Source organism: Mytilus edulis, chromosome 3 (assembly GCF_963676685.1).
Source record: "Mytilus edulis chromosome 3, xbMytEdul2.2, whole genome shotgun sequence".
Lineage (NCBI taxonomy): Eukaryota > Metazoa > Mollusca > Bivalvia > Mytilida > Mytilidae > Mytilus > Mytilus edulis.
In genome coordinates this window covers 99,741,642-99,764,486 of record NC_092346.1, presented here as the reverse complement: position 1 = coordinate 99,764,486, position 22,845 = coordinate 99,741,642, and the positions used below count along the sequence as shown (strand labels likewise).

General features: G+C 31.3%; 1 protein-coding gene across 1 annotated transcript; it reads left to right on the top strand.

The window, feature by feature from the left end:
- The first annotated feature begins 497 nt into the window (after positions 1-497).
- On the top strand, positions 498-22,496 carry LOC139517977 (HHIP-like protein 2). The gene is made up of 11 exons (XM_071309551.1): positions 498-1,034; positions 7,612-7,697; positions 8,634-8,797; positions 10,708-10,851; positions 11,794-11,920; positions 13,084-13,226; positions 15,159-15,228; positions 16,863-16,930; positions 21,210-21,233; positions 22,064-22,284; positions 22,439-22,496. Exons 1-10 carry the CDS (start codon positions 546-548, stop codon positions 22,066-22,068), a joined length of 1,320 nt encoding a protein of 439 aa, XP_071165652.1. The 5' UTR covers positions 498-545; the 3' UTR covers positions 22,069-22,284; positions 22,439-22,496.
- The last annotated feature ends 349 nt before the right edge of the window (positions 22,497-22,845 follow it).

Here is a 22,845-nt window from a genome sequence, read left to right as displayed (position 1 = left end):
TGTTGCACTTCGGTGTTCCTGTTGTTCATTTGTTTTTGTTTTATATGCGATTTTTCCCCCTTCGGTTTGGTTTGTAACCCGGATTTGTTTTCTCTTAATCGATTAATGACTTTTGAACACCGGTAAACTACCGTTGACTTTATACTCGTATGATAAATTTCAGTGTTGGAAGAAGTAACAACAGTTACCTACCCACCATAATTTACAACAGCACAATAGTACATGCAAAATGACAATAAAGAATACCGGAACATATGTTTATTATGTTACATAGTTAACCCTATTATTTTAACCTGACTTATTTACAAGAGTCCAACATTCCAGAACGTTAAAAGTTTTAAACGTGAACACCAATGTCTTGTTCAAAATAATTCTTTAAGATGTATTTTGTTTTGAGTGAATTATATTAAAGGAAGATATATATTAATTGTATAATGCAAATCCTTTATGATAAATATATTGCCCCAAGCTGTTGTACTATACTTCTACGTGCCTTGTAGTTAGTGCATTGAGATACTACTACGGTCATTTTGAAACAGTTGATCATGAAGTCAGCTTTCTTGTTAGTATTTGTTATCAAACTAGGACTTCTTGCTCAAAGCCAAGTATTAAAGAAAACGTTGGTATGTATTTGCATGGAAGAATTGTCTTCTGACCTTGAGGACCCCCTCATCATTCAAAATGCCGGTGATGGAACAGAACGTCTATTTGTTGGCGAGCAAAAGGGTGTTGTGCACATTTTCGATCATAATGATGTTAAGTTTAAAACACCATTCCTAAATATAGCAGATCAAGTTATGACTGGAGACGAAAGAGGCTTACTTGGATTAGCCTTTCATCCTAATTTTTGGAAAAATCGTCGTTTCTTTGTTTACTTTTCAAGTAGAGTTAAACCTAAGAAATCAACAGACGACCACGTTACTCGTTTATACGAATACCGTGCATCTAGACGGAATCCAGATATTGCTGATACGTCATCAAGGAGATTAATCCTGGAAGTACAACAACCATTCAGTAATCATAACGGAGGAGAGGTAAGACAATATTTTAATGACATTTAACTATTATATGTTAGAATACATAATGCATAATCATCATTGAATAACTAGTAGTCTCGTGTTCTATTGAACGAAAAAAAAGAACATAACAGCAAAAGACCAATCAAAACCGGTGCATACCAGTCAAATGAAGGCAACGTAGATTATTAGTAATAAAACACAAAAAAACAAGACCCTTAATAACAATATAAAAACACTGAGTAACAAAATTCCAATCCTGGTATCTATGATGAGTTTATTTACCTAAAAAAACAAAATCAACCACATTTGGAATATTGATTACCAACCTCAGGCGAAAAAGGAAGAAATCAGAAGCCATTAAATAAGTTAAACAAAAATAGGTATCTGAACGAGCACCAGTCAGCGTTATCATGGTCAATAAACAGCTGCGCCATGAGCGCATGATACGCCCGACGTCTTGTGTGGAAGTTTTATGCAATAATCATAAATAGTTTCTGAGAAAGTTTTAAGCAATAACCATATATTGTTTTTGAGACACGGCGGGACATGTGAAACCCCCAACCTTGTTTTTTTTTTACAAAAAACTAAATATCACTAAATAAAATTTTGAATCAAAACCAAAAAGTATACAGATCTTTAGATTAATATAACAAAGAAGTGTGTAAAGTTTTAAGCAAAAATCATAAATTATTTTTGAGATACGGCGCGACATGTAAAAAAAACCTTCCCTTTTTAACAAAATACTCAATATCACTAAAATAAAATTTTGAATCAAAACCAAAAAGTATACAGATCTTTAGATTAATATAACAAAGAAGTGTGTAAAGTTTTAAGCAATAATCATAAATTGTTTTTGAGATACGGCACAACATGATGATGATGTAAAAAAAAACCTCCCCCTTTTTTTACAAAATACTCAATAACTCAAAAATGAAATTTTGAATCATCACCAAAAAGTATACAGATCTTCAGATTAATATAACAAAGACATGTGTAAAGTTTTAAGCAATAATCATAAATCGTTTTTGAGATATGGTGCGACATGTAAAAAAACCCTCCCCTTTTTTACAAAATACTCAATAATTCAAAAATATGATTTTGAATCATCACCAAAAAGTATACAGATATTAAGATTAATATAACTAAGAAGTGTTTAAAGTTTTAAGCCATAATCAAGAATCGTTTTTGAGATACGGTGCGACATGTGAAAAAAAAAAACACCCCTGTTTAAGTTACAAAGTGCCGTAACTCAAAAAGTTTTAATCTTATTTTCACCAAACATTATACAGGTCATTTGATCATCCTAAGAAACAACTATGTAAAGTTTCATGAAATTTGGATAAGTCGTTCTCAAGTTACGGTGCGACATGTTTACGCCGGAAACACGGACAGACGGACGGACGGACGGACACCGGACATTTGCATACCATAATACGTCCCGTCAAAATTTTGACAGGCGTATAAAAATGGAGATTTCAAGCGATGTATTGGAAACAAAATTTCGCAATTAAAAAAATCGATAGTCTTCATATTGAACCCTATATACTCAACTTAATGAAACCACTGTTTATTTACAAATCGTAAAAATGAAAGCCATTTTATTAGCACATCTTTTACACATGAATACAGTAGCTTATTTTGATTGGGTAAACTATTGCTGAAGGAACCACTTTAAAATGGTTCGTCATTATTTAGAGATACATAAAACGTAAACAAAAGAACAAAAATTACGAACTCCGAGGAAAACTTAATTTTCCCTCATCAAAATGCAAAATGAAAAGCTCAAACACATCATATGATTCACACCACCTCGGTATATTCACAGTAATTCTGAAGCCCGGTTTTGATTTGTTGATTATATTGAAGGATTGGTGTTACTTATTTAGGAGGAGGTTTCGGGAGTTAAGGGGACCTAGCAATGACACTATCTAATTATGATATTAGGTCGAATGAACAAACATGCAGTTCTTCATCTTTGGTTGAAATTACAAAGAAACCGAAAACATCAAACAAAATCACTGTAATTGTGTTATCAACCTTATATTAGAAACATATCTATTATCATAATTTGGGATATAGCATATATAATATGGTAATATAATTTCTATAATGTGTTGTCCCTTTTTGACATTATAGAAATTATATGAAAATTCCTGCTTGGAGCAAACTCATTAAAAAGATCACACCTATTAAAAATTCTAAATATCATTCATTAAAAATTGCAACATCCTGTAAAACTTAAGAAATGCAAAGCCTTTTGAATTCACTAGATAATTGATACACGAGTTTACGAAAAGTAGGACTTTTTACCTGTAAAACACAAATGTACTGATGTAATTAAACCTTAGTAATGCGCATCTGGTATGCCATGTCTTTAAATTCGACAAACAATATTTAAATTTGATTACTGTTACTTTGGAACACATTTCCTCTTTCAAATGGTTATCAAGGATTATTTTAAAAGTTCTATTATACTGATTATATTAAATTCTTGTTTCTTGTATCTAACAAAACAAAGGTTTCATTTTAAACATTCTTTTTTCAAACTTTTCAGCTATCTTTATTAAATATATATATCTTACAAAACACCAGGTTGTTTTGCATTTTTGTTCATTGCTGTCAAATTAAAGGATATAAATAAAAGGTAAAAAAAGGCTAAAATTTTCAGTTTTGACAAAATTCTGATAGATACTTATAGTCTAAATATTTAAATTTGACAGCAATAAACCAAATTACCATATAACCTGGTTTTTTTGTAAGATGAATATATAATGATGATAGCTGTAGATTTTGATGAAAATCAATCTTGCTTTGAAATACTTATTAAAAATTTAAAGATGACTATCTTAAATAATTCTGAACTGAAAATTCTAGCTTTTTTTGCCTTGATTAATAAAACCGTCAACTTTGACAGAAATATACGAAACAACATAACAACCTGGTATTCAGTAAGATCATTATATAGCTGAGCTAGCTGTATAGTTTGATGAAAATCCAAGTTGATTTGAAAAGTTATAAAAAAACTAAAGTGTAGTATCTGAATAAAGTCCGAACTGCCAATTCTAGCCTTTTTTTACCTAGATTAATTTAATCCTTTAATTTGATAGCAATACACCAAACTACATAACGACCTGGGATTCAGTAAGATCATCATATATCTGAGATAGCTGTATAGTTGTATAAAATCCAAGTTGATTTGAAAAAAATATAAAAATAATTAAAGTGTACTATCTGAATTTAATCCGAACTTTAAATTCTAGCTTTTTGGGCCTAGATTTATTGTATCCTTAAAACAGATAGCAATACACGAAACTACATAACGACCTTGGATTCAGTAAGATCAATATATAACTGAGATATCTTTATATCCTTACCCTTCCGGAGCACCTGAGATCACCCCTAGTTTTTGGTGGGGTTCGTGTTGTTTATTCTTTAGTTTTCTATGTTGTGTCATGTGTACTATTGTTTTTCTGTTTGTCTTTTTCATTTTTAGCCATGGCGTTGTCAGTTTGTTTTAGATTTATGAGTTTGACTGTCCCTTTGGTATCTTTCGTCCCTCTTTTATAGTTTTTTTGAAAATCCAAGTTGATTTGAAAAAGTAATAAACAAATTTAAAGTTGTCTATCTGAATGCAGTACGACTGAAAATTCTACCCTTTTGTTTAACCTATTAAGAAATCCTCAAACTTGACAGCGATCAATTAAACTACCAAACAACATGGGATTCAATAAGATCAAAGTATAATTATTGAGCTAGCTGTAGAGTTTTAAGAAAATCCAAGTTGATTTAAAAAAAAAGTTATAAAAAACATTAAAGATGACTATCTGATTTTTATAAATTATTTTTTTTAACTTAATTTAATTCTTTAATTACACATCAATGCACCAACCTACCAAATAAACTGGAATTTTGTTTGATATATATTTAATTTAGTTAGAAGGACTGATTTACACCAGTCAAGACTATATTTGAAGGTTCAGACTATTCGAGACATGTCGAAACTGGTCGAGACTGAGTCGAGAATGGTCGAGACAGGTCAAGACTGGTGGAGCCTTGGTCAAGACCATTTCAGACTACACCTAAGATCATCAAGTACTGAATCAGACTTATTAAGTAAAGTCGAGACCTAGTCGTGAAATACAGTTAAGTACTGGTCGACCACAGAATCTGGTCTTTTCAGACTCTGAGCAGTTTGTAGTCAAGGGTAAGCAGATCATCATTTGGAGCTCTTTGTGTTACTCATGTGAGAACAAACCCCATGATAAATCTTATTCGGTAGGTCATATTCAAGGATAAAAGGTGGTGAAACATGCAGAATTCACAGGGATATAACATCTTTTTTTTTTATTTTTAAATTAAACATGTGACAAGAGACATTAGCTATCAAAATCATGTTCACCGATTTGATAACATTCTCATATTTGATTAAAATCTAGATGGTTTGTTGTGTGTCTCAAAGTTGTTTGTTATTTGTTTATTAATGAATATGGATTATTGGTATCTAAACAAATGCATAATATTAGAAACACCATCTTTGTTTAGCAGTAACATTTTCAATAGATCTTATGTGTTCCAGCATACTTTAGTATTGGTTCATATCATTCTGAAAAATAGAGATTATTTTCAATTATCACGTTCATTGCATATTCTATTTCATTTAGTTTATATTCTATTTGTAACATAGGCAGCTACTAAATTTTTAAATCATTCATGGTGTTATTAGTTTACATAACTTTTTATGATATATTGGTCTACTGAATCTTGCAAATAGTTAACATCACTTTCATTTGACATGTTGAGTTATATAAATGTTGTGTTAAATGTGGCAAGCTGGCTAGAGAAGTCATTAAAATGTAATTGTTACATACTGATGTACATTGTAAGAATGTTTTTAGTTATCATTCTTTCTATGAAGTGTCCTGTTTCATTATTTATGGTCATATATGTTTTGCGTAGTTAAATTAACGTAAAATGACATATTCGGGATCAAAATAATATAATTTATTGAAAGTTTTAAAAAAGATTGTTAGCGACTTATTCAATATGCATGTACCAAATCAGAAATATAACGGTTGTTATCAATTCGTTTTGATTTTGTCATTTGCTTAGGGACTTTCCGTTGAGAACCTTCCTCGGAGTTCGGTATTTTTGTTACTTTGCTATTTCATTTAAGGATTGACATACTAACGTTCTGCATGAACGACCAGTATAGGTGTAACCATAAACATGACATTTTAACTGTTATACAACCTATGATGTTTAATAAGCTTTGAAAATAAATTACATATTAGAAATACATCCGATTTATTTTTTATTTATCAGGTCTCAATTTTTATAAAATTCTTACTTTCTAACTTTGAGACATCGGGGTCAATTTATATTAATTTTACATCTATGGGACCATAACGTTTAATCGACTCAACCGAGTATTCGAATTAACCGAGTATTCGAATCAACCGAGTTCGGCTCATCTGAGGTAATTATGTATCTACCTAATGTGAATTTGATAATGCGTTTCTCTGTTATGTATGTTATTGTGAGTGGTTGTCTAGAATTTCTGTCACGTAGTGTTTAAGGATATTGTTTAACATTGTCATAAAGCGGAAGGTGTGGCATGTTTTTCTCTTATAGTTGATGTGTTTTCCTCGGTTTTGGTTTGTAACCTGGATTAGTTTTTTCTTAATCGATTTATTACTTTTGAGAACCGGAATACTACTGATGCCTTTATTTACTGGGACCAAGGAATTACTTCGACACAACCGAGTTAAACACAACAAGGTTCGACTGCCGTAGTAGATGATGTTCTTTTACTAATAAAAAAACTTTGGTGGCTATGTTGAACGCATCTATCCAATCGAAATTGAGATACAGAATACAACAGATACAATTAAGTCCGTCTAATATCTTGGCTTAAATAATGAAATTGGCAATAAGGGTCGGTTGGAAACAAATGTTTAATGCAAACATAATCGATTTCAGCTTCCCAATTAAGAACTAAAAATTTTCATGAATCAACACCGTAGCAGTGCCTTCATACGGAGTTTATATTTTTCCTAGTTGATACATCATGTGTTGGTTGACCGTTATGAAATATATGTTTCACATATGCTGCCGAATATGTCCCAAATGCAGTTTTTTTTATTACTCTGAACTCTGCTTTTATTGCAGATGCTAAAGTAAAACAAGCATATCAAACTCTAAGGCAAATTAATAAAGGGGAAGTCCATGAAAACTGATAAAAATCACCGCTTTAAATCTATGGTACAAGTGACAAACAACTGATGAATTTGTATAGGCATTTTCCAAGGATCTTTCCATTTCGAGATTCGAGATTCGAACATTCGTTATTGAAAATTCATAATGGAATAGCCTTTAAATAGAGACAACTTTTCAGTTGAAGTCATTCAAGCAATCATATTTATTTCGTTTATATTCGGAGACGACGGTTATCTTTATATATTTATTTAGATTACTTTTGGGGACGACGGTTATATCTATATATTTATTAAGATTATATGTGGACGGTTAAATTCATATTTTTAGTTAGATTATATTTATAAGGGACTATGTATTTCTTTATATATTTATTTAGATTATATTCGGAGACGACGGATATCTTTACGTATTTCTTGGTGATGGAGGTTCCGCGGGTGATCCAGAAGGAAATGCACAAAACACGTACGTCAGATTGATAATTATTTAAACACTCGGAAACTTTCATGTTTATGTACCAGTTTTAAATTCTATGTTGATTAAAGTTAATTTGCTAGTACATTAGAGTAAATAATAGAATAGTAATTTGCTTCCCAATTAAGAACTAAAAAATTTCATGAATCAACACCGTAGCAGTGCCTTCATACGGAGTTTATATTTTTCCTAGTTGATACATCATGTGTTGGTTGACCGTTATGAAACATATGTTTCACATATGCTGCCGAATATGTCCCAAATGCAGTTTTTTTTATTACTCTGAACTCTGCTTTATTGCAGATGCATAGTTTTAAATTCTATGTTGAATAAAGTTAATTTGCTAGTACATTAGAGTAAATAATAGAATAGTAATTTGTCTTCCAACTTGAAGATTATACAATTTATATATCATGTATATTGCACATTCATATATTATAGAAAAAAACATAAACAATTCATAAAATACATAAACATAGGCTACTCTTTACGTGTTAAATTTTTCATTAAAATGCAATTCAGTTTGTTTTATCTTGTTTTATCTTGTCTCCCATCAACAACTTTTAACGAACCAATCAATAGATTCCTTCAATAATTATACAAATAGCGTTCAGTATTGATTGATTTCATGTGTGCATTTTATGAGACATCTATTATCAGGTCAAATATGAGTCTGTAGAATCATAATTAGTAATACAGGTTTGTACAAAAGAGATTGTTTTAACCTTGACCTCACTTATATGGTTCGTTGATTCAGGCAGGTCTTATTCTTTAATAAATTGTATAACTCAGGGTTTCCTTGTTACTTTGGAGAAGGTATTTAGATCAATATAAGACATGATTAGTAAGAAGGTATTTTGACATTTCTATTCCTTTAATTGTAAAGAGTCAATTTTACAACCTTAAGTATGTATCAAAATGTTACAGGCTTTCATTACTAGGAAAAGTTCTAAGAATAGACATCGACACAATTGGCAACAGAAAGGGTTATGCCATACCGCCAGATAACCCCTTCATAAATAAACGGAATTTCAAACCAGAAATATACGCTTACGGTGTCAGAAATATTTGGAGATGTGGAAAGGAATCAGGTGAAGGTTATTTTATTTTTAATTGTAAAATGTAAGATTGTAAGAAAAGAACTGTCAGCGTTGTATATACCATATCACTATTACACAATGAAACTCATTTATCGTTGGCTGACGAAAATAAGTGTTTGATGATCAATAAATTTGATTTTCAGATTCAATGTATTGAAGAAGTATTATCTAAAGTGTTTAATATTTTCCCAATTTTTCAAAATACCTAAGGAACCATGATTAGCTAGCAATTAAAGAAAAAGCCGCATGACCCTTTTTAATCAAGATTACAAAAAAAATAGATGTTCAATTTCTTTTTAGAAAAACCATTATTCAAACACCCATCTTGAAAGAAAAATGGATTTACATGTTGTTCACATTCAACAGAATTTATTTGATTTTCCAACTTCGAATATTGAGCAATCATTTAATTTATACGAGGTGTTTTAATATTTTAAAGCACTGACCCGATACCGCTGCTGATGCACTATCTTTCCCCAGGGATATCATCAGCTCAATAGCCAGTATTGACATTATTAATAACAAAACTTTCTAAATTTGCCCGTTTAAATTTAATATTATAAAGAAACCAAGGTTTCAACTCAAGGTAAAGTTGGTATAAGACGGATTTTTCTGTTAATTTTAGGATCATGTTTTGTGATAAAGCTCTTCAACTGTTTCGGTTTTACACATCATTGGCTTTAGAATATTCGGCTTTTGGCGTTCCTTATGAAGGTAAATCCAGAAAAGCGCATCCAGCACATGCAATTTATACTTTTTGGTTTTACAGTACTGGTTCACTACCTCTGCTGGTCGACTATCAGTCCCCGAAGGTATCATCAGCTCAGAAGTCAGTTCTTCGGTACTGACATGATTAATTACAAACCTTTCTTAATTTGACCCTTTCGGAACACATGATTTCACTCCCGGTTTTTAGTGGAGTTCGTGTTGTTTCTTATTTATTATTTATAACGGTTGATTTCAATGTCTTTTTGGTTTTGTGAGTCTTTGTTTACTTCTTGGTTTTGATTGTTATTGTCTTTGAGATTATAAAGAAACTAAGGTTTCAGCTCCTGCAGGCAAGGTTTGCCTTAGAAGGATTTGGCTATTACTCTATGTCATTTTTTTAATATATAGCTCGTCAACTGTTTCGGTGTTATAAATCCTTGACCTGAAAAATATTTGGGCGATCCTTATGAAGGTAAATCCAGAAAAGCGTGCACATAAGTCAGGAGCCTGTAATTCAGTGGTTGTCGTTTGTTTATGTGTTACACATTTGTGTTTAGTTCATTTTTTGTTCATGCATTAGACCGTTAGTTTCCTCGTTTGAACTGTTTTACATTGTCATTTCGGGCCCTTTTATAGCTGACTATGCGGTATGGGCTTTGCTCATTGTTGAAGGCCGTACGGTGACCTATATTTGTTAATTTCTGTGTCATTTGGTCTCTTGTGGAGAGTTGTCTCATATGCAATCATACCACTTACGTCTTTTTTATACATAAATTGTTAACAATGAAAAATAACAAATATTTAAAAAAAAGTCTAGACATGAAACGCACAGAAATTAAATGACAATTTCTTTCAAATTGTTTTAACTGTTTATTGTGAAAAAAATGAATCAAATTATAAAGATGACAGGGAAAACATAAAACCTTTCAAATAAAGCTAGTTATATTTGAACAGCGGTATACTACTGTTGCCTTATTTATATTATTGTAACCAGTTAAAACATTTTAGTCTGTTTATTGTTGTATATATAAGAATTAACTTAATAATAATATCATACTCCTTTTGTAATTCGTACGATTTCCTCAGTTTTTGTCTCTTACTTATCGATTTACAAGGTTTGAATCTTCGTATTGATATGTCTTCTTAATTCTACTAATGTAAAATTGCTCATTGAAATGTATCTATTTTTCAAGGAAGATACCACGGAAGAATACTGTGTGGGGATGTTGGACAAGATAAGTTCGAAGAGATTGATGTCATAAAGAAGGGAGCTAACTATGGATGGAGAGGTCGTGAAGGATTTGATTGTTATGAGAATAGAACGTGCGGAAAAACTGGTCAGTTGTTTATCCATGTATTTGACGTCTCCTTATCGCCAATATTAAAAACATTTATCAAAACAAAGTGAACTAATAGAGGTATGAAATTATCACAAACAATTCCTATGTAGACTTAATTTGCTAACTAATAACAGTGACAATTTAACAGTGTGATACACCTATTTGTCCTGTTTTGTTTATACAATGACATATGCCAATACACTTGACTATTGGAACATGTGATGAATGAATATCAGATAACTCTAATTCTTTCGACAAACCTGGTCTGTATGTATAAAGTAAAATCACAAAAACTCCGAGGATAAAACAAACAGAAAGTCCCTAATCAAATAACAAAATCACATCAAATGAATGGACAACAATTGTCTTATTCCTGACTTGGTACAACATTTTAATCATTGTATATATGATGAGTTTATTGTGACTGTCTGTCATAATTCCAGAAGCTGAAATCTTTTAAAATTCTTGATTGAAGAAAAGACTGTGTATGCAAAAAAAGAAAAAAAAGCTTTGTGTTTCGAATAATTCAACATTTTATAAATAGTGTATTTACAAGACATAAAAACATATCAGTGATAATTCATGTCGCCGCAAAAGTGCTAACCACTTTTCTGGTGATATCTTCTATCTAAAATTTTATTAAAAAAAATGATAATATTTATACACAGTAAATCGTATTGCGTATTAAAGTGTTATATTGTTTGAACAAATCTTAAGAGGTGCATTATCTAGACTCTGTAAAAGTCAAATTTTAGTACGTTTCGAATTGTCAGGATTCTATTGTCGAAAAAAATACAGAGTAACTAAGCCATATCTGATTTTTTTTTCTAACTTTGTTTACATGTCATATTAACATTCTTTTATAATTGGTAGTTGATTCATTTGTTATTTTATTTATAAGCATTGACTATGGTTAAATTTAATATGTTTGTGATTTAGGACCGGAAGTGAAACCTGTATTTGCTTACTCGCACGACATCGGAATTGCAGTTATCGGTGGACAGTTTTATAGCGGATGTCTTAACCCAAGACTAAGTGATTTTTATATATTCGGTGATTTTAATGGGTGAGTCTTGTTAATACTCACCTGGTTTCCAGTATTAAATATATTAATTCATTAAAATTCCATTTAAATATTGCGTAGTTAATTTACTATATAATATTACTAGGTCATATTTTCTTATTTATATTACCAAAAGCTTATATTCATATTTTTGTTTTCAAAAATAAGATTGTTTGTCCTTCTAGTTATCTCATCAATAACAGTCAAATTCCGGAATAATATTTTAATTCATGACTTATTTAGCATACCCCATTCAGCGTTGTTTATACATGCATATACCATGGGAAAGAATAAATAAATTATTTACAATGTTTAAAATTAGTCATATCGGGGCCTTTTATAGCTTGATAATGGTTCTGCTCGTTGTTGAAGGCCGTTAAGTGACATATATCTTCTAAAATCTACCAACAAAGACCACCGAATGAGTGTTCAACACCATACAATATATGGCCTCGACAATGCATTTACAACATTCTTTTATCTCTATAAAATGTAATGGTAAATAAATATCAGATTTGAATTTCGTTAACCTATTCTTGTCTGCTATATGACAGTCATTAACAAAAGAAAATCGTTAAATGAGGACTAAAGATATATATCTGATGTCGAAAGAGAAATTCCGTCCATTGTTCATTATTGATGACAACATCAACGGACAGGACCTACTGTAATACTTTTACATGAACATCTAAAAGGAAGCGGAAACTTGTTACTATTCCCGGAGCACACAAATTCGTCTTGTTTTTTTTAATGGCGGTCGCTCGTTTCTTAATTTTGTTTTGCTATATTTTTGTGTTGTATGTTATTATATTTATTTTGTTTGGGTTCTATCTGTATGTTTTTATATGTTTCATTTCCTGAAATCTTGTTATGAATACATAAAGAACTTTCACATAACGCCATAGTTTACAATTATAGAATACCTGTTTACTAATATTGATTCGGTTATATAGAATGTTTAACCTGCTATGGGTTTAAGTCATATTTTCTGTATGAACCTTCACCATTAAAAAGATAACCAGGATAAGTAACCTGATTTGTCTATTGAATATTTATTATTACCATTGTTCACAACAAACAGATAAATACATATATGCACTAATTATATAATGATGTCATATGTATTTTTAGAAAGATACATTACATATTTATGTCTGATTTTGTAGACGATTGTTCCGTCTTTATGAGAAACCCAGGATACAGAAATGGAGTGGGCGTGAATTACGACTTTGTGATTCAAGCATGTGTACTCCACCTCTTAATAATACATATGCAAAAAGCATTACATCTTTTGGGATTGATGAATCAGGTACATATCAAATAATTAACTCTTTTCTCATAATGCAGAGAGATGGTATTTGTTAACAGCCATTCATATGCACATGAAATTTGAACAAAAATATTGTTGATTCTTCAAACCTTTCAAAATAAAGGAGATCATTTAAATAATTGAATATTTAAATAGTGATATGGATCAATTAATTACATCATTTTTAATTTATTCCATTATAGGGGATCGAGATGTCAATGACAAAATCAAAAATATTGACAGTACATATAACAACCACAAAAAGAAACAACTAGTATTCAAGCCTTAATTCGTTATAAATAATCTAATTGATAAAGAAAGTTATGAATGTAAATATACATAATTTTACTTGGAAATGAAAAGGTAGCCTCAGGCGGGTCGAATAGATCTAATATTGATTGGTAGCACTTTAGAACTCAAATAGATATATGTTTTATAAAATCGTCGGCGATTCAGTATACTGATTATCTTAGTTTTTGTATAACATTAGAACTTGGAATGAAGGACGAATGCAAACAGTTCAGTTCACATCTAGATATTAACAACGATGATTGTGACCAAATCTTGGCAAAATGAAATGCAGCTTTCTAATTTTGAACTCATCACTTCAATTCGGCAGTTTATGCAGTATCTTCGTAAAGATTATATGTTTATAATAAAACTATACAATGAAGGTTTCTAACTGTCCAAATCAAATTTTTATAAGGAGACTATAGAATTAAGGGTTCTAAGTGTTAAAATTAAATTCATCAGTAAAAAAGTTTAACAGACGCCATCACGACTTGGTTCGGCGTTATGTAATATATTTGTCACAAATTACTACATGTTTGCTTCAATTTTTGTTACAGCAATCCCGTCATCTTTTCCTCGTCTATGGTATTAGCAAACGAGGCTCATCAGCAGATTCCGTCTTACCATTAGCAAAACGATGGTATCTGCTAACTCATCTGGAGCACAAAAGATCATCAATATGCCAGTTATTGGTTTCGTTGGCCATTCTTATTTTTCTATGTAGTATAAAAAAGAAGATGTGGTAAGATTGCCAATGAGACAACTATCCACAAAAGACCAAAATGAAACAGACATTAACAACTATAGGTCACCGTACGGCCTTCAACAATGAGCAAAGCTCATACCGCATAGTCAGCTATAAAAGGGCCCGATAAGACAATGTAAAACAATTCAAACGAGAAAACTAACGGCCTTATTTATGTAAAAAAAATGAACGAAAAACAAATATGTAACACATAAACAAACGACAACCACTGAATTACAGTTAAACATGTTAGCGGGATCCCAACCCTCCCCCTAACCTGGGACAGTGTTGGGGTTTTTTTAATTTGTCTTTTTGTTGTCTTTCTTTTTCGCCATGACGTTGCTAGTTTCTATAAGCTTTTGTACTTCCTCAGTATGTTTCGCCTCTTTATAATGACACAATTTTATTTCATAGAATAAGCATACTTGACTAAGAGAAACCTTTTTACATGATGACTTAAATCATATAAAAGACTTGCTAGTTTGCTTTTGAATTTGAATTTGCTTTTGAATTGTTTTACACTGGTCATGCTTAGGTCCTTTATAGCTTGCTGTTTGGTGTTAGCTAAAGGTCCCTGTTGTAAGCTGTACTTTGACCCATATTTGTTCACATTTTATACATTGTGACTTGGTTGGAGATTTGTCTCATTGGCACTCGTACAACATCTTTTTATTTATATTTGCTCGGGAATTGTCACAGATTTCTATCTGCTTCTGTAATGATGTTATGATCCACTGAAACATTAGTAAGCCACATCCAACTATTCAATTCAACATTATTTACTGAAAAAAGTTATGTCTATATAGTTGTATTTTTAATTAAACGAAACAGATCATAAAATTTCTCATTTTGATATCATTGTGTAAATAAAAGATTTAAAATCAATTTTATTTTAGGAGAAGTATACATGGTGTCAAAAGATGACACGAATCCAGGAAAACTTTATAGAATTGTTGATCCTGTCAGGTAAGGATTATATGTTTGGATATATGCATGAATATGTCCTATGTGTTACAAGTATAATCTAAGTGAGTAAAACAATTGCTTTTTCGAAAGGTATCCACATTCCTAGTGCATATTACCTATTAAAAAATAAAATCACAAAAATACTGAACTCAGAGGAAAATCAAATTGGAAAATACATAATCACATGGCAAAATCAAATGAAAAAAACACATCAAAAAACGAATGGACAACAACTGTCAATTCAAATCATGCCAAGCTAAAGAAACTGCCTGATTTCACAAAACACATAAAATTCCAGTATTAAGAATAAACATTGTAACACGGTACTTGGCCTACACATTTTTAGCAGCTTAAACACGCAACATTAATCGAAACTTCAATTGTTTCGAGAGTCAACAATATATTGCTTTAATAAGAAATGTGTGTCTGAAAAAGCAAAAATCTCATTCAAATCTGAGGGACCGTCATCCAGACACGTGTTATTTTCAACAGAATGTTGAACAAATATGTACTAGTAAACCTGCTAGTTTAGTAATTTCACTTCAACTTGAAGTGACTGAGAGAAGTGTAATTAATCATTATTTGTTTTTAAATACCTTGTTATACTTTGCATCTTATCTGTATTTTTCATGTTTTGGTGTTTCTATTTTTTTTCTCCAGAAGGCATACTTACATATATAGAACAAATCGACTGAGATTGTTCTGAGTCCTATTCTTTAGTTTTCAATTCCTTCTGTATAAATTGAAGCTATGCCATATCCAGGGAATTGTCTTCCTCATGACACTGATTCATCTCACCAGTACGACCATATTTACGGTTCATTTTTACAAAAAACAGAAATTTATTTTAATTATTTTTTCCAAAGTTTGTCATGTAGTAGCAGATACCTCTGATATAAAGGGAGATAACTCAGATAAAGTAATTCTTTTAATAGAATGTGTTTCGAATTTACCTATTTTATTATATATGGTAAACGATTCCAGTGACCCCATTATTTCTTTTTCTTATTATAAGAGCTATCTTCTCGTATTTTATCTTAACATTCTATGTTTTAGTTTATGTCATACAATAAACTCATCAAGTTCAGTGGTCCATGCATAATCTTTAATAAAAAATATTGACAATTTTGCACAACCTATATAGTGATAAAAAAAACGCTGACCCATACTTTTTATCTTTGAAAAGCATGATTTAAACTACATTTTGACAAATTATTAAAAATATCTATGGATTTAAATTGAATCATAGTCATTTCGTACCATAATCATTTCAAGATTATAACACACTGTTGACTGCTGTACCCTAATTGTTTTTTTTTAATTTACCTATTATGTCTGTTGCTTTTTTTTCACACGTCGATGTCAATATATACAAGTGGCAGGTTTAGCTAGCTATAAACCTAGATGTAATCCCCAATTTTCTACAAAAGAAAATGCCTGTACCAAGTCAGGAATATGACAGTTGCTATTCATTCGTTTGATGTGTTTGAGCTTTTGATTTTGCCATTTTATTCAGGAATTCTCGTTTTGAGTTTTCCTCGGAGTTCAGTATTTTTGTCATTTTACTTTGCCTGACATATAAAACAGCACAAATCATCAGTTAGTTATATAAATCCTTACCGTTTATTTTTCAGCAATGGCAATCCTAGACGGTGCAGAGCAGCAAGGGCACTGTACATGAAACAGAGACATCTGCAAGAAGGTAAATACGTTCACTTAGATTCCAACAAAACAGTACAATTTAAAATGAAAAATAAGTAATAAAAGTTGAAATGGATAAACCAAATATGTTAATCAACTGTTAGGGAAATGTCTGTATAGCACTTAACAGTTCTTCCATATAACTGTTAGGTTCGTTAATATCTCATCAATTCCATTTTATTTAGTACTATACTAGAACACACCCGTGGTATCGCGGGTCCGTGACTGAATTCAAGTATACTACTATGCGTAAGCCTTATTTTAGTATTGGTATAGTCATCTGATAAAGTCATGCAGATTATAAGATGCACAGTTGTCTCTGCTTTCAAAATCTTTCTGGTTGAAAAAAGAGGGACGAAAGATACCAAAGGGACAGTCAAACCCACAAATCCAAAACAAACTGACAACGCCATGGCCAAAAATGAAAAAGACAAACAGAAAAACAATAGCACACACGACACTACACAGAAAACTAAAGAATAAACAACACGAACCCCACCAAAAACTAGAGGTGATCTCAGGTGCTCCGGAAGGGTAAGCAGATCCTGCTCCACATGCGGCACCCGTCGTGTTGCTTATGTGAATACAAATCCGGTAAATAGTCTAATTCGGTAGGTCAAATTCATGAAAGGGAAGGGGATTGTAGTTACGACGTGAGGAACATATCCGATATCATTTGTGAAATGGTTATTCCATAACGGTCAACCAACTCGTGATGGCGTCCGTAAAATTTACGAAGAGATGATTTCAACTTCACCATTTGGAACTCTTGATTTAATAGCTTCCTTGTGAGCAGTAACCCTCTATCAAGAAAATCATGATAGGAAATGCAAGCACGGGAATATCGTATCAATTGAGAGATATATACCCCGTATGCAGGTGCTGCTGGAATGTTGCTACTTAGAAATGGAAAGTTCACAATTGGAAAGCTGAAATCATCTCTTTTGTCGTAAAGTTTTGTCTTCAACCGACCCTCATTGTCAATTTCTAGATGTAAGTCAAGATATGAAGCTGACTTAACTGTATCTGTAGTATCCTTTATCTCCAATTCGATGGAATAGATGCGTTCCACATAGTCACCAAATTTTGAATTGTTTAGTGAAAGAACGTCATCTATATAGCGGAAAGTAGAGTTAAAGGATATTGCTAACTTCTTATCTTTCTTCCTAAGAAGTTCCTGCATGAAGTCAGCCTCATAATAATAAAGAAACAAGTCAGCAAGTAGAGGGGCACAGTTTGTTCCAATTGGTATGCCGACAGTCTGTTAAAAAACACGTCCTCCGAACGTAACAAATATGTTGTCAATCAAGAAATCGAGCATCTTGATAATATCGGTTTCAGAGAATTTTTTGTTTGAATCAGAGTGATTCTTTACAAAGTAGGATTTATCCCTCCCTAAGACAAGATACTTGTATCTACGTTGGCCATTCTTTTTTATGAAGCAAAGTAATACCAACTCTTTTAATTTGTCTTTAAGTTTGGAATGTGGAATACTTGTGTAAAGAGTAGAGAAGTCAAATGTTTTAATACTGTTACAAGATGAAAGAGAGTTAGATTGTATGTACTCTAAAAGATCTTTGGAATTTTTAAGTATCCACATCTGATTCACGCCACCTCTAGAATAGGCAGTTTCACAATAACTTTGAAGCCCGTCTTTGATTGCTGATAAAATGGATGTTAATAATTTAGAAAGAGGTTTTGTGGAGCACTTGGAAGACCCAGCAATATACCGCTGTTTGTAAGGACACTTATGTAGTTTAGGTATCCAATACAGTGATGGAAGATCCAGTTCTTCATCTTTGGTTGAACCTGTCGACCTGGAACTTATCAATTATTGGTTATATTAATTATTTGGATAACAAAAGGGCCTGGAATGGAGTATTTTTTAATCAACAGCATTGTCCTATAATATTTATAAATAAAGTTGAATTTTTTGATTCGCTGTTTTACGTCATGCCGGCTTAAAAAATGAAATTTGTACCTATACGCCTTATCTTAAGTCCAGTTTTTAGTATTCGTATTGTAATCTTAGAAAGTCATACTGATTAAAATACTACAATAGGGAACAATTTGACAGTGATTGAATTTAGTAGTGTTAACCCTGTGATTGTGACCCGTGTATATAGCAAAATCCTAAATACACCGTTTGGTGGTGCGCCTGTCAGATGCGGAACGTTCAGATAAGGTAATAGGTAACAGGTGAATATACTATTGATATCGGATTCGGATTCGGATTCGACCCGGAACTTGTTAATTATTGGCAATATTAATTGTGTGGAAAACAAAAGGGTCTGGAGTGGTGTAATTTTTAATCAACACCATTGTCCTATATTAGCTATATATAAAGTTGAATTCTTTGATTTGTCGTTTTCCCCCATGACGGCTGACAAATTGGACCTCGTTATTTTAGTATTATAGATATGTAGTATAATAAAATTGTCAGAAAAAAATTCTCTCCACTAAATGATGGAATCAGTCAATTTCTTTTGAAGCCAGGTAAAATTCTCAATGCATATGATCACGTTCAAAAAAGTATATGAAAGCAAAACAAACAATAGTTTAGATGCTTTGTCTCGCTTTTGGACAATTATTTTTGGTTTTGGTTCTATCTTAACAATGTGACACTTACAAAAGTTTTGTTAACAGGTCATTGAAAAATCAAAATTTGCATTGGCTATTCATACAACAAAAAAAACATAGCAAATATTACATCAGAAGATTTAAACACTTTTATTTGGAATAGATACATAGAAGTAAATATTTCTTATAAATAAGAAACGATTTAATATAAATTTTCCAAACTAGAAAAGGATGTGAATCAGAATGTAACACAACTAAAGTCAGATGTTCATAGAATAGTCCAATAGGAACCTAGTTTCGATAACATCATGATTAATTATGAAGCGGTTTTGTAGCTATCGTAAAAAGTTATAAGCTCATGAGGTAAAAAAAATCTTTCGATGTGACAGAGAATAGAAACATGAAAAAATATAGATTAGACGTTGGTTTTCCCGTTTGAATGGTTTTACACTAGTATTTTTTGGTCCTTTTATAGCTTATTGTTCGGTGTGAGCCTAGGTTCCGTGTTGAAGATCGTACATTGACCTATAATGGTTTACTTTTATTAATTGTGACTTGGATTGAGATTTGTCTCATTGGTTTTCATATCACATCTTTCTATATCTAAAAAAGTCATTAATTGCTGAAAAAAAAGGTCGAATAAATAATGTGTTATTATACGGTTTGAAAGAAAGAACTAATAATAAGATCAGGGAGGTATTAGAGCGTTATGGAAAGGACAAGGTACGATTTATGACTGCTGTACCCACATTTTGACTATTTTATTTATTATGTCTGTTTAGTTCACGCATCATTGTAAATATAACGGAATTTGATGAGACTGTAATCAAAGTGAGAGGTTTAGCGCTTTAAAACCAGGTTTAATCCACCATTTTCTACATTTGAAAATGCCTGTACCAATTCAGGAATATGACAGTTATTGTCCATTTCGTTTTTTGATGTGTTTTGTCATTTGATTTTGCCATGTGATTATGAACTTCGATTGGATTCTCCTCTGAGTTCAGTATTTTTGTGATTTAACTTTTTTCCTCAATGTCCCTTAGCAGAGATGTGTAGAAGCATCTCGAATTCTCAAAATGAGATGTTTAATGTATGTACTATAATATAACAGTATTGTTCTGGTTAGAAATATACCCTTTAGACAGCAAATATTATAAAACAGCTGAATGTTGTACATTGTTTATCATTTGGTTTATTTAGAAAATAAGTAGAAGCCCATCAGTTATTTGAACAGTAGGTGTTTTTGTGATCATCTTTTCACTGGCAACAAAAATCATTCTGTTTTTAATCAATTAAGCAATACAACTGACCTAGTTTATTAAAACAAATCTGCCAAAATCACGGGATTGACTTATATTTTGATTTTTGAAACGTACAAAACTGACTATTATCCGATTTTCTACGATGCAGACAAACAATTCTTCTTGTCTTCAAATTAAGCATGGAAATATATCTCCAATGTGATCTTTTGTCGATAATTGGCTTTGAATAAAGGAATAGCTGGACAATATCGCCTATAATAGAAAGTAAGAAAAAGACGCATACTCAATATTCCAGGGTCACTATGATATTCAAGAGACAAATGCATCCAAGAGATAAGTTGCAGGTTCGCAATGATCTCTATAGTCATATAATTTGTAACATATTTCAAAACTACTGTTCTATGTTTCATGAATATATCATTATTTTATACATTTTAGAATACTACTACCATGACTATGGAAGTAAGTATATAGTATGATCTCTGGATATTTAGATAATAAAAACAAGGCAATAATGTGCACACATCTGAAAGACACTTTGAAAATCTTCGTACAAAAACTTATTTTTATAAAAATGATATTTTTTTTAATTGAAGTATTTAGTATGATTAGTTTTAGATTCGCTCTTTGTTAATTGGTTCTTATTCTTTTACAAATAATATAGAAATAAATTGATTTTACAATTTAGATCATACGTTTCTTCCTTTTATAAAATGTTTGCGCACCGCATTGATACTAATTTATCGATTGGAATAATAGTGAGCTTAGGGTTGAACCCAAGACATATATACATCATAGTACAATACATATGTTTTTATTTGCTTTCTGTAAAGTGCATTTTTATTGTGGTATGTTTTGATAGCAGATATTTATATTTATTTAGATTACAACGCTTGTATTATAGATACTTATTTGTTTCTTTTGCTTTAAAAATAAGAAGCTGTGGTAAGATTGCCAGTGAGTCATCTTTCAACCAGAGAAAAAATGCTCAGCGTCTTCTCTTTGTTATTGTATAGTAAAGAGACAAAACATATGAAAGGAATATTCAAATTCATATGTCAAAAACAAACTTACAATGACATGGTAAACAACGAAAAATGATTAAAATCAAACAATATTATACAAAACACAACATAGAACAAAAGTCTAATCAACCCTGACAAAAACGGGATAGACCCCAGGTGTTCTGGAAGGGTAAAATCATCCTGCTCCACAAGTAGCAGATGATTATTCATAATATGTGGGCATTTGATTTAGGCATTTTTCTATGTTATTCTATTTTTGTTTTACAGAATAACAGTTGTACATGTAATTGACTAATGTGTTAATTAAACACACACTTGCTGGATAAACTGAAGACATTTTTAAAGTGAAAACATATAGGTGTCTTCGTTAACAGAACATTGACTTTTGTCTTTTGTACAAAGAAGAAAACATAGCATAGCATGACCTTATCTTATTATTTTATTATTTTGTTATGGATGATATTTCATGTAGATGTTTATTGATTAAGGTAAATTCTTTTTTTTTTTTTTTTTTTTAAGAATGATACTTTTTTTTATACTTTGTATAAAGTATTGACAATCGTTTCGTGTTAACAGAGAAACAGTATACATAAAACATAAATGAAAAACATAATATTGCTCTGCGAGTACATGGAGTATAAGGTAAATTCTATAGTATTAAATGTAAATGAAATGACAAAATAAACTATCAACAAGTATAGTTTTTGTACCAAATGTCTTAACTTGTTTCAAAATCAGGTAAAACATACTTGTAACCTGCGGAGTAGAAGAGGATCTTGCAAATTATCCCTTTAAGAAACGTGCCCAGTTAAAAAAAAAAGCGGAATACGAGAAAAAATATACAAGAAGAAGAAAATCAGAAAATCTGCATATCTGTTGATCCCCTAATGCCATTATGTAATTGTTCTATTATAATTTTGAAAATACTTTGAACGACAAAGTTATTTTATATCTCTTCATGTGTGACGTTTACATTCGGGCGTCAAACACACGACTCTACACTAGAGTTGTTGTGAACCTTGTCAGTCAGTCACAGGACTTCAAATACT

Bases quoted from the DNA above. Each gene is read 5' to 3' on its own strand.
- LOC139517977 (XM_071309551.1), top strand. From the start codon at position 546: ATGAAGTCAGCTTTCTTGTTAGTATTTGTTATCAAACTAGGACTTCTT. The intron at 11,921-13,083 runs GTGAGTCTTGTT...CTGATTTTGTAG, and splicing joins ATATTCGGTGATTTTAATGG to ACGATTGTTCCGTCTTTATG. The intron at 13,227-15,158 runs GTACATATCAAA...ATTTTATTTTAG, and splicing joins TTTTGGGATTGATGAATCAG to GAGAAGTATACATGGTGTCA.